This window comes from Ascidiella aspersa, chromosome 6 (genome assembly GCF_963924565.1).
Source record: "Ascidiella aspersa chromosome 6, kaAscAspe10.2, whole genome shotgun sequence".
NCBI lineage: Eukaryota > Metazoa > Chordata > Ascidiacea > Phlebobranchia > Ascidiidae > Ascidiella > Ascidiella aspersa.
This window is the reverse complement of record NC_139452.1, coordinates 10,284,724-10,296,813: the sequence shown is the minus strand read 5'-3', so window position 1 is coordinate 10,296,813 and position 12,090 is coordinate 10,284,724. Positions and strand designations below refer to the sequence as shown.

General features: G+C 35.4%; 2 protein-coding genes across 4 annotated transcripts; one reads left to right on the top strand and one right to left on the bottom strand.

Moving 5' to 3' along the window:
- Positions 1-26: 26 nt before the first annotated feature.
- Positions 27-7,962, bottom strand: LOC146139640 (RNA 2',3'-cyclic phosphatase ANGEL2-like). 3 transcript variants are annotated; one of them, XM_083391651.1, is made up of 10 exons: positions 7,885-7,962; positions 6,665-7,261; positions 6,266-6,317; positions 5,959-6,073; positions 5,580-5,690; positions 5,162-5,352; positions 3,708-3,841; positions 2,946-3,119; positions 2,440-2,559; positions 27-1,831 (listed from the first exon to the last, which is right to left on the bottom strand). In XM_083391651.1, exons 2-10 carry the CDS (start codon positions 7,245-7,247, stop codon positions 1,461-1,463), a joined length of 1,851 nt encoding a protein of 616 aa, XP_083247777.1. In that variant the 5' UTR covers positions 7,248-7,261; positions 7,885-7,962; the 3' UTR covers positions 27-1,460. The 3 variants fall into 3 exon arrangements, with proteins under 3 accessions (XP_083247777.1, XP_083247775.1, XP_083247776.1); XM_083391649.1 differs by lacking the exon at positions 7,885-7,962 and having other exon boundaries at positions 6,665-7,369; XM_083391650.1 differs by lacking the exon at positions 7,885-7,962 and having other exon boundaries at positions 27-1,828; positions 6,665-7,369.
- A 517-nt stretch (positions 7,963-8,479) lies between these two features.
- Positions 8,480-10,315, top strand: LOC146139639 (uncharacterized). The gene is made up of 6 exons (XM_083392295.1): positions 8,480-8,731; positions 8,959-9,100; positions 9,185-9,306; positions 9,371-9,527; positions 9,718-9,869; positions 10,031-10,315. The coding sequence occupies exons 1-6, from the start codon at positions 8,510-8,512 to the stop codon at positions 10,130-10,132; spliced, it is 897 nt and encodes a 298-aa protein (XP_083248421.1). The 5' UTR covers positions 8,480-8,509; the 3' UTR covers positions 10,133-10,315.
- Positions 10,316-12,090: the final 1,775 nt, after the last annotated feature.

The following is a 12,090-nucleotide window of genomic DNA, read 5'->3' as shown; positions in this document are numbered from 1 at the left end:
ACTAAAAAAAAGGGTACACATCTAAACCAACACACACACACACACAGCTGAACACAGTGTAAGCATGAACTGCATAGCAACGTGGTACTTTGTTAACCACAGCATAATATACCCAAAATCATGGATAAAAATGGCCACAAATTAAACAGTTTGAAATACAGTTCTAACTGGTGTATGACTAGCAGCATAGTGCGTGTGTCCAACGGTAACCCATTAATACTTTACCATTTAAAGGGATGCACAGTCACGCCGCATGGGAAACGCACCTGCACAGTATGACACTGTAACTTCAAGGTTTTTAAGAGTGGTGTCGGGTCGGTAAGGTTGGCCTAAAATATGCGCATTTTTATATATAAACGTCTCAAAACAGCACAAAGTGAAGCGGTGTGTTAAAACAGGCTCAGTAAGATGACTAGTTAGCGCGTAATACACGGGAACAGACTTGCAGAATAGAACACGAAGAACATTAGAAAGCACCTGTTATGCAAACTCGACTAGTGTTTGATAGAGTTCGCGGTTGGCTTTGACGTTTTTAACCAACTGTCTGACGTGTTGCTCGTTGAACACCAACATAAGCGGAAATTAAAACGTACAAAAATGGTCGACTTGTGTTAAGCGAAGCTTTAAAACAAAACAAAAGGGGAAGGAAAAACTTTTAAAACTCAGAAGAGCCGTTTGCGACGAGCTAAATACTGCCATTGTTAAATAATAAAAAAAAAACAGGATAAGAACGAAAAACACAAAAAGATCGCTCCTTTGCGGCTCAAAAACTTAGACGACCGTAAACGTCACAGGCGCGTGCCGAATTTTATCGCGTAAACGAAATAAAACGCATGAAGTCGGCAATCACTCAAAAGCAGCAAACTGAAGTCTAACGGCAAGGTTAAATCCGCGAAAGAGCAATAAATAAATAAAATACTAACCCATACCATTGCAAGACGTGGGTTGGCACCGGGCTGCGTAAAATACAAAAAAAATGGAGTCCATGTGGTATTAACTTGCGATTCATATAGATACACGCAGATCGCTAAAACAAATAACACAGAGAACATTCGGCATATTCGTTTTTTTTTTCTAGTTCAGAATAAAACATCTAAGCATTGAGGCTTCATAAAAGGAAGCTAAGCTAAACAGTGAGATATCCTATTGGCATTTTATTCCAGGGCGCCACGCTGGGTACATGTTGCGTCTAAAAAGCATTTTGTGTTCTTGTACTTAAAATCAAACTAATGGCAGGAAAACACTGTTTGGCAGGGGGTGGTCAGATTCTTTAACAGCCATACGCATTAAGTGTTAGACAGCTGCCATTTGCTGAGGGCTTGGATTGGACGTTTTTTAAAAAAAAAACCTTTCTGTTATTTAGGGACTTTGCGACATTTTGCCTTTCTGGCAGCTCAGTTCGACAGGATAAAAAATCACACACAAGAGCACGCACAAACATGAAGAAAAAAGGTTGTGAACTAGGGGCAGAGCTGAAATTGCGCGACAACTGGTAGGTGATCAGACGAGTGCGCGCTGTTTGGCAGGCTGTTGGCTCGCGTTATATCCTCGCCCTTGCTTGGAGCCAGGCGCCCATTGAGTTTTAAGGCGACGGCCGGATAACCGGGGTCTTTCGCGCGGGCTTCGTTTTTCTGCTCGGTGTAGAAGATGTAGTCGACGGTGATGCCGCGGTCCTGGATTGTGGTGGCGTCATCTGGGGCGTAACGTTCCTGGCTGGAGGCGAGTCTGCCGAGCTTGTGTCGCAGCAGACAAGAGCCGGTGTCTGCGCTGTCGTTGTCTGCGTTTGTTATACTACTACTGCTGCTGCTGTTGTTCTTGGATTGCGCGTCTGCTGGAAATGAAAGCAAAGTTTAGTTGGAATGTCGTGACTGCTGCTTGAAAGTGAAACGTTAGGGAGGGGTATGGGTTGGATGTGAATTTCGTTTCACGCAATGCCTGATTATAGTTGATTTGCCGCTAGGTTTGATAGCGGCGTTATTTACTTGTGTTATTAATCGTACGCGTGTTACGAGTTCTGATATAAAAAATCGTGAGAAAAACTTCATAAAAAACATAAAAAGCGATAGACTTATACATAGTTCTACATAGAACGAACGACAAAGGTATATTTCAGAATTGACCTATCTTTTAAATGTAGTTTGTTTTAAAAGCCAAATTAACAACTTTATTTACGTAATTTAGGATTATCAGGCACAAAGTTTGCAAAACACAGCACGACAATTTCCATTGGCAACGGTTTTTTCTTACAGGATTAGGCTGAAATCAGATTACGGAATATACCAGATATTAATCGGATCAGTTGGCCAAATAAGTATTGTCGAAAGCACCCGGTATATTGTTATATACTCGCCAGTCCTAATTTAGCAAGGCTCGATCAAATTATATACTATAGTCAGCCATATCACCATGTGGTTTCATGGCTTAGTTGTTATTTATTACCGATTTCGTATGTACAGTGGTCACTGATGTTCAGGTTTGGTGGAACGAAGTTGGGCGGCAAGGTATGGGAGCCTTTGTTCCCGCTGGTGTGCTGACCGGAAACATGCCTTGTTGCAAGTCCTGGAGAATCATTCACAGGCGATAAACTTAAAATATACACCATTAAAAAAGGCGAAGGTATGATCACATGGCTACAAAACTATGCTTGCTTTTAGGTTTTAAATAATTAGACAATTGGAACTTCCTAACATTCTGTTAAAACTGGCGAGAGACTTAAAATTAACAACGATATGTTGACATCCCATTAAATAAAACAAGCCAATCTAAAAACAATTCTTTGTTATGTGGCTTACGAAATATCCAGATAAATATAATGTGGTAAATAAACAAAGAAACTTTCAATCTCGATTTAAATTAATTAACGATTTCATTGATAAAACTGTAATGAATGCTCTAAATACAACGAAGTGTGTCAATTTTTGTAAGGCAAATAAAAGTAAACATACCGTCGTAATTCAGCGACCCGTTTCGCACGAAATCGACTAGCGGGGATGTCGGTGTGCTGTTGAAGTCACCGCAAATAACAAGTGGTGGACAGGTCTTCACCTTGGCCTGGTGCCTTCGCAATACGCCATGCATCTCGGCGAAAAACGTGGCCAACTGGACAAGTTTGATATCACCTGGACAGCAGACATCGTTGTAAGCTTAAGTAAGTGTTGCCCGGCTAAGCTTATTCAATTAGGCATTGTTTTGTTTAATTATGGTTTAATATAATGAATGTTATGTAATAGTTTTGCTGAAGCATACAACTTAATTTTTTTATCTGATTTGGCTTGGACCAGTTTTCTGCATACAAGAGCTGCTGATGGACTAAGTGTTAACGAAAATACATATAATATTTTTAATATTATATCTGTCCATTATGCTAATTGATTTGTCGGCATACTTTTTGACGGAATCTGAATTTAATTAAATAAAATTAGTAAAACTGGAGTCGCAAGGTAAAAAACATTATTAAAAGTGAGCGACCATATAAAAAAGTTTAAGAAACACCTTTTAAACATTATGAAAATACTTAAGCGATATCAACAACTTATTTGACATTTATTTTAATTCTGGAACAGCCATAAATATGTGCCCTTGATACTGGAAAACTATTTATATTAAATTGTAAAACAATGATTTATTTAGGATTTATTTGTGGTGAAACTGTATCCTACAATTTTCGATAATGCTAGGACAAGCAGGTAACAAGCTTGCCAATGTACCTCTTTTTGGATTGTACAACAAATGAGTGTTCCCGACGCAAACATATGCTGAACCTCCTGGCACATTGGGATTGATCATTTTCAGCATCAAAATTAAACCGACGTTATGTTGTACTGTTAGATAGTGGTCCTTTCTGAAATGCAGGATTAACATTAAAGTACTACAGGCGAAATAACGGTCGTTTTGTTGGGTAAATACGTTATAACATATTTTTATGCAAGGACCAAGTATAGCGTAAAACCTGGCATAAAAAACCTTATAACCTAGCATTTTGCATTATCTACTAAAAGTACGCCTTTACCGCTTCAACTAATGCGGTATTTGAAAAAGGAACGTAAAACGTACTTATTATATTAGACAAAAAAATAAAAAGAGTTAGTCAAATTGCTTAGCGGTCAAGCTTAACGTACACGTTTATCATCTAAAGCGTCTGTAGTTGCTCGCACGTAATTATCCGCTAATTCCTTCCAAGAAAAAACGAAACACTTTCGTGTATTTTTAAGGTGTAAAAAATTACCTACAGCATGTAACCAACGTATCTCTATGGCAAAGTAAAGCGTAAGGCTTAAGGCAGTGGTACAAGGCTATTCCATCCATGGAGCGGTGTTGTGTGTAGCCCAAAGCCATACACCTAAGTGAAAGCTTTAATTCAACGACATGTGGTTTGTTTCAACGAACAGACAGCCAGCGGTAGTACAGGGCACATAGCTCAGATAAACACATTTGAAAATGCACATTTGAAAAAAAAAGATACCCAGCGTTGCCAGGTTCAATAGGGTAATATCAGCTTTACCAAGGTGGCAGATAAAACTGATTAATTCGTAGCATGCATTATACCAGTGGTTTTCAACCGGGGTGCCATTTCTAAATGAAGGGTACCAAGAGATATTTGATAATAATCTTTAGAAATCTGATTTTTCTCAACTCTTACAATTTTTGTGTAAGATTAAAGTGGAATAAATCCAATTATAACTTCCTACGTTGTGTAGAGTTGATGTGTGTTGTTCCAATTCCGTTTATTGTGACATTAATTAAATTGCCTACGGAAAATAATATTTCTGAGGGGTGCTGCTAGCCATAAAAAGCAGAGAAACACTGCATTATACGGACGTTACAGGAACTTACCGTTTTTCATATTGTATGTATTTTTAGTGAGGTAATGTAATAAATCTTTTTTAATACACTGGACATAGAAATATAATGTGCATTGTCTAAAATGAGAAAGGTTTTTAAAATTTTTGTATGCTATGGGCAAGTCAACATGTAATCTGGATAATAATGCTATAAGGCGCTACATTGTTAGTTAAGTAATAAATAAACCTGTAAAGACATTTTGCTTTTTACTTGGACATAACGTTTTTCAAGTAAATCATTTGGCTATTCGTATACAGATCGAGTAATATTTGGCATAAAGTCAGCTGCTCATACAAGCACATACAAAATCACTTGTCACCTGTAGTATTCCACAGGAATGGTGGAGATGATTCTGAACTTATCTGAACGACAGGCTGTCAACACTCCGTCAGGTTTTAGCTGATCATTGCCACTTCGTTTCTTGTAGGAAAAGTTGTAACCGTGTGACATCAGCCAAGGCTTGATATCTAATTGGAAATCCCTGTTCTCGACCTCTTGAAGGCAAAGAACCTAATAATCAATCAACAAGCACAAATATTTTTTGATAACAAACATGTTCATGGAGTTTTTCTTCATCCAAAAACAACTAGAAAGGTTTCACCACTTAACACCAAGTAAAACATTTAATTTGTAAAAGTGCTTTTCAATATTGATTATGAGTAACATATTGATTTCTTGATCTTTTTGAATAAAATTTGATGTCAGTATATTGATTATATATAAATATATATACTAACATCAGCATTTAAGTGCTCCAGTTCTAACTTGATGTTTTTCCACCTATATTCCCATTGCAAAATATCTGGGTTGCAGTTCTTGTACAAGAAAGAATTATTCCGTAGAAGTTTCTATTGAAATAGAAATATATAAAGTTTCTGTAAATGTCATCGGCACTTGAAAATTTTTAGGGACTTGAAATTTAGGTAGTGAATATATGCGTTCTATAAAATTGGCATTCACACATTCACACCTTGGCCTCATATATGTAATTTACTATATTCATAATATTAAACTTTTCATATAAATAGAAGATACCCTAATTTTTTTTTCAAAACATAGCAAAATTAATGAAATGTTGTACATTAAAAAAAAATAATAATAATAAAGAACTCTAACCTGGGCTAAAATGTTGTAGGAAACAACAGAAAATGCATTAGCAGTGCAGTTGGGAATATTTTCCAATTCTTGTGAGTCAAAATTGATCCATTTTCTCTCAAGAAGTTCGCTGGGGCTATTAAATTCAATATGGTTTTACATATATGTTTGTACATAAAAGAATCTGCTTGTTTTTGAAAGATTAAAAAAAATAACAATTTTTAATAAATTAATATTGAAACACATTGTGACGCTATGAAACATTTGTATTGCCTTTGTTTTAATTTCTCTTAGCCACATTACAACAGTACTATAAAATGTTACTCACAGTGGTGTTGGTTCAACTCTATTTTCAGCTTGTATATGTTCTTCCCGTAAACCTATATATAAAAAACTCCATAAAATTTGAAGGTAAACAACATGCAAAAAACTATCAATGTAATGTAATTTATTTATTTTCAGTGGGTTTCCAAAAAAAAATAAAATAAAAAATCTTATCCACAAACAAGAATACACATCATAATAAATCAGGTGGTAGGAGTCAGCAGCAGGCCAAAAAGTGGCCACTTAGTTAGCTGACACCTCATGGATAAAGATTGTTAATAGATTTTGTGCATACCAGTGTGTTCTGACTACAATAATAAATCACAAGCAAATAGCTAGATAACTCAAAATGGCATAGTATAAAAAAGAAGATTTCTCATTTGTCTGTTGTGTCCATACATACCTTGAAGTGCACCCTTGGTTGATGAGGTAGTTGGTGCAACAAGGCCACTTTGGGATTGATGTTCATTAGTGGAAGCATGCCCAACAAATGATTCTTTTTGCAAAGGCAGTTGCTGAGCAGGACAAACATTTTGGTATTCCCTAAAGTCATAAGGTATCCATGTTGTTTGCTTGTGTGCTTCGTGAAAATTTGCTTTGTCGTCATGTGGTGATGACGAGAGTTTTCTTTTAGGATTGGATATATGCCTATGTACTTGAGAGTCATTGTAAAATGCTCGAGATTGTTGATAAAATGCACCACTGTTGTTTCTTGATGCATTAAAGTTTAAACGAACACTGCTACTGTTATGTGAATGAATTGTCTGATTTGGATAACGATACATTTGTGTATTAGATATGTGTCTTGGAACTTGGTTATTCCCTTGATAAAAACTTGGATTGTTTGCTCTTGTGGAAGGCACCCTTGTGGAAGACGGCCTTGTGACATATATTAAATTGCTTGGATGTTGATTTTGCAATGAATGTGCTGCCGATGTGCGAAATCTGTTTTCCATTAAGTTTTGTCTGCCTTGATTCGGAAACATTTTGCGGTGAGCGGCTTTAACAAATTGAGAAGAAATCAATTTCTGGTGATTAGGTAAAGCCATTTTAATATTACAAGCCGATTAGGCTGGCCAACTTAATCTTTCTAATAAGTTAAAATTTTCTACATTTAGGCCAGTGTTTTATAGCTGCGAAACAATAGCAAAATGAAACAGTCACATTTCAATAATTAAACACTAAAAGTTAGGCTATGGTTGGGTGCTGGTCTAGAATCCTACCACAACAAATATTATTTGGGTTAGCGTTTGGGCAGGTTAAGCAATATTATTAAATAATAAATATAATAATACTTAACCCACCATCACCCAAACACCAACTGACACCCTAACCAAAATGTTGTGCGTTGATTTAACAATTGTCTCAGCGCTGTTGTAGTATTCTAGACCAGTGCCTATGGTTGTACAAATCAACCAGAAATTTAAACCTCTAAGTCTATATATTCGTGAAAATCTTCCAATAAAAGGTTATAAACCTAGCTATCCTCCATCCAACGTTATACACAGTTTCGTCTGGAATACTGAAACATTTCAGTTGATTTAAGTTTAGGGCTTTTATATTTACTTATTGATGAAGACAGGAGATCATCAGCTATAATTAAAAAAAAGGTTGTCCTCTTACCGAATCCAATTGACCGCACGACTAATTACTTCAACAGATCCACAGCAACCACTGGCACTTGGCAGCTTAGTAGGGTACGGTAATACGTTTATTATGACGCAATCAATAGCCGACCTTTCTGTTCCGGCGAAAAATCCCCGTTTTCACGTGATGCGTGACGAACAATTTACAAAAGATTACACATTGAACAGTTTTCTTGAGCTTGAAAAGTATATATTTTGAACCAACTTTATCTTGCTTTTATTTTTGTTCAGCCCGCACATACAAAGCTATTAAACTTCCTCGAAATATACCTTTTGTGGGTCAGTTTAGGGCAATCCCCTCGATAAGTAATACTTGTAAAAGCATGAACCGAGGCATAAGCACTTTTTAGATCGTAACTACTCGTTTTTACTTACGCAAAATGCTGTTTGCTAATCTATTTTTACAACTAAACACGTTTTACAAGGTTTATATTCCATATAAACTTTTATACATTAACATTCAATTCATAAGGCTTCAACTAGGTTAAATTAAAATGCTGAAGTTCGCTATAACACAAATTTATTTTAATTTATATTAATTAGTAACCCGCCTTTTCTTTCTATAGGAGGCCAACAACCCTTTAAAAACTATAATTGCTTAAATGGATTTGGATACTGCCAAAGAAAAGTTTATGGAACTGTCTAGCAAGATGCATGCAGACATTCTCACACAGTTTATTAGTTGGATACGAGATGCTGATCAGTTCCAAGTCAAAGATTCCAGTGAAGTTGTTTTAGAAAACATTGCCGAGGATATTCGACAAATCATACCCTTTGATGCTGTACTTCCCAGTGAAAAGATTTTTAAGCCTGTTTCAGGAAATGTATGAAATATTTAATATAGTAACAATGTAGGAATTCATATTGTAACACAATATTTATAGACAACATTCTTTAGCCAAATAAAAAACATGCCTTTTGAGGTACGTTAAGCAGCACTTAGTTATTCTTATGTAGATCATTTTTTTAAGTTGGTCCTAATCATAGTTATTCACCAAATGTTTAGACCTAAATACAGTTTATTTTCTCAAGAGTTGTTTTTGTTGGTTAGAATTCTGAATTGGATGAGAAAGCAACATTGCATGTTGACAGTTTCCTTTATGATGATGACTATTTGGATGAATTGGTTGACCAGGGAAAATTTAGTAGAAACTACTGTTTGGACTGTTCTTCTAGAAACACAAAGCCGCTCAGTAAGTTAATTTTTTTTAAATGTTATTTTGTTGTGTTTTTTGATGGTGAATTGTTTCTTCAACTGATAATTTGTATCTTGACAGCTTTTATTTCACATTCTGCCTCAATGGAAATGCTGAAAGCTGTGTTTTGGCATGTTTTGCCTGATTTATCAAACAAAATAGTTGTTGACATTGGATCTCGTTTTGGCACAGTTCTTTATTCGGTATGTGCACTTCTTGCTTTTGGTTTTTCGGACTCTTATTTTCCTTAACTTCTAACTTTTGTAGGCATATTTATTTTCTTCTGCCAAAACTATAATTGGAATTGAAATCAATCAGGACCTATGTAAAATTCAAGAACAAATGATTTCTAAATATAACATGAAAGATAGAGTAACAGTTATAAACGATGATGTTTTAAATTGTTCAAAGATTATTTGTGAAGGTATGTACTAAAAGTTTATACTCGCCACTTATATCTGTTAATAGATGCATGTTTTTTAATTTGTAGTGTTGTTTTTTAAAAAGCATAAAACAAATTTGATATATTGACATAAAAAATATATAAAAATGATAAATTTGAGCATAATATTAAAAACATTTTTCTATGTATTAAAGTATCCTTGTTGTTTTAGCTGATATAGTTGTGATGCACAATGTGTTTGAATTCTTTACCGACCATTCAAATTTAAAACAAATATGGTCGTTTATAATTGAATCGATAGTAAGCAAAGGAAAGCTTTTGGTTACATGTCCAAGCCTGGAAGAATCGCTTGATCCACTTGGGGTATGTAGATATTGTACATACTTTTAATTTGATGGCATTATTTGTGTGAAACTCGTAACATTATTGTTATATTATTATGAAAATTAATAAAAAATAAAAACTTTACTAAAAAGAGGGAATAGCAGGTTTATACCCGCTCAATATTCGAATTTATTACGCAGATGTCCGACGTTTTGGATACCTGGGTAGAGGAGATACCACTTAATTCTGAAGGAAACGGTTTTGTTTGCGAAGAAGACGTGCATTTGTATAAAACGAAATAAATGCAATATTGCTTCAATTTCAAATGGTACATGTAAGAAAGCTTCGTGTCACTTGCTGAACCATTCATAAAAATAGGTCAAAAACATGTCCCTACTACAGGAGGTTTTAAAGAATGTTTTAGGTGTGTTTCATGCTAAACATGTTTTGGTGTTCTGAAGTGTCGCGACTGCATTGCAAACACGCAAAACACAGGAAAATAGCTATATGCATATTTCAAGCTTGTTTATCTTTAAAGATTTCTACGAACATCTGCTGCCTTTAAATTAGCTCTGGCAGCATACAACATATGAAAGGAGCATTAAAACACCAAGTGGTACGCAATTAAAAAGAAAGGTTTGAGAACCAGTGATAAAGGCAGTCTGAATTCTCAAAGTAAATTAATGGACTTGGTTTGTAATATGTTTAGCTGAAACCTCGTCGTCAAAATGGCGCAACGCGCATATATAGTAGCCTACTTGGAATTGTCTATTCTGTATTACTAAAAATGTTAGTGTATCGTAATACCTGCTCGCAACGATAGAAATCGGACTTGACACGTGCTGTAGTAATTTCTAAAAGTACAGTATTCCTGATATGTCTCCGGATGTTCCTTATCACAAGAACCAATCCAAGCAAGAACCCTGTTGAACATTATTTTTGAGCGTGACTGCCCTCGATTAATTAGAGCAGCAAGTGTGGAAATGATGAACGTGCCAAGCTGACGTGCTGTCTCGTACTAGTATACCATGTTTGGCTAGATTCTTACAATTGATATGCAAAACAGTGTTTTAAGCAATAAACATTTTAAAGGCTACTGCATCGTGAACAACTAAACTTAATTTTCGGCCACAAGTTCTAAACTGATTTTAAAGGCTAAGCGTATGGGGCAATTAGTAATATATCGTATATGACGTTGTATCAGGTTAGATTAGAGTCATTAGACTATAAGAGTATTCCATTGATAACAATGGAACTTTTATTGCAAAGATTATTTTTTGATCAAGCGATATGTAATCTTTGTCCTGATAAAATTTTGTGCATTAGAATATGTACGCTATGCGTAAAAATATAACAACCTCACCTCGATAATAGCGCGACCAGTCACGTGAAATAGATTGTTACGTATGCAGAGTGAGTTAGAAGCCACATTTACAAAAGCTTGTGAATTTTGTTAGAGATTAGACTTTTATATTTTAAATTGAGCTAAGTGCTTGCTGTTGTCTTACACAAATGCAGAATAAATAAGGAAAAAATATCGAAAATCGTAAAATGTAAGTGATTTGTTTCGAAATCCAAAACTAGACGTACTACAAAAGGCACTTGATCATGCATTCAACAAGTCATCGTATTGCACTTTAACTTAGTACCCCAGTATATGGCTGAGGCCAATTTGATTCTTATCTTGCACAATGAGAGTGATGTTAACGACGTACCTCATTTTGTATTGCTTATCCATTGGCATCTGCTCAGTTCTTTCAAAACCTCAAGCCAAATACAGTTCTTTGAAAACCTCAAGCCAAAGCAGCCATAACGATGAAGAGCGAACTGCGAAACCGTGGCACAACAACTTTAGATATTATTTTCGCTATCCGGCAACCACAACTAAATCCGACAGATCAAATCGAAATAAAATCAATAAGGGAGTTTTCTTTACGGGATTTCACTTGAACAAGATAACGACGCCACCAACTGCAAGAAGAAACAATAATAATCCAAGGCTACTTTGGCCTTACATGGTTTTCAGACCTGGTGATTCGGCTGACAAGCCATCTGAAGAACACCACTTCGAACTTAAAGCGAAGCAAAGGAGACATCATGAAACAGTAATTAAAGAAATTCTGTACGAGTTAAAATAATGGTTGTATATCTTTAATCAAAAGTTAGCTTTCGTAGTATATATCTTTCAAATATGCTAATAATTTTCTAGACATAAACATGATAAAGTTATACTGACGTGTCGTGTTGTTACCTAAAATTC

Excerpts from the sequence above, each read along its gene's own strand:
- LOC146139640 (XM_083391649.1), bottom strand. The coding sequence starts at position 7,310 with ATGGCTTTACCTAATCACCAGAAATTGATTTCTTCTCAATTTGTTAAA. Across the intron at positions 6,074-6,265 it reads AGAGTTGAACCAACACCACT|CCCCAGCGAACTTCTTGAGA; the intron begins GTGAGTAACATT and ends TGAATTTAATAG. Across the intron at positions 3,120-3,707 it reads GTTGTACAATCCAAAAAGAG|GTGATATCAAACTTGTCCAG; the intron begins GTACATTGGCAA and ends TCTGCTGTCCAG.
- LOC146139639 (XM_083392295.1), top strand. The coding sequence starts at position 8,510 with ATGGATTTGGATACTGCCAAAGAAAAGTTTATGGAACTGTCTAGCAAG. Across the intron at positions 8,732-8,958 it reads TTAAGCCTGTTTCAGGAAAT|AATTCTGAATTGGATGAGAA; the intron begins GTATGAAATATT and ends TTTGTTGGTTAG. Across the intron at positions 9,307-9,370 it reads TTGGCACAGTTCTTTATTCG|GCATATTTATTTTCTTCTGC; the intron begins GTATGTGCACTT and ends TAACTTTTGTAG.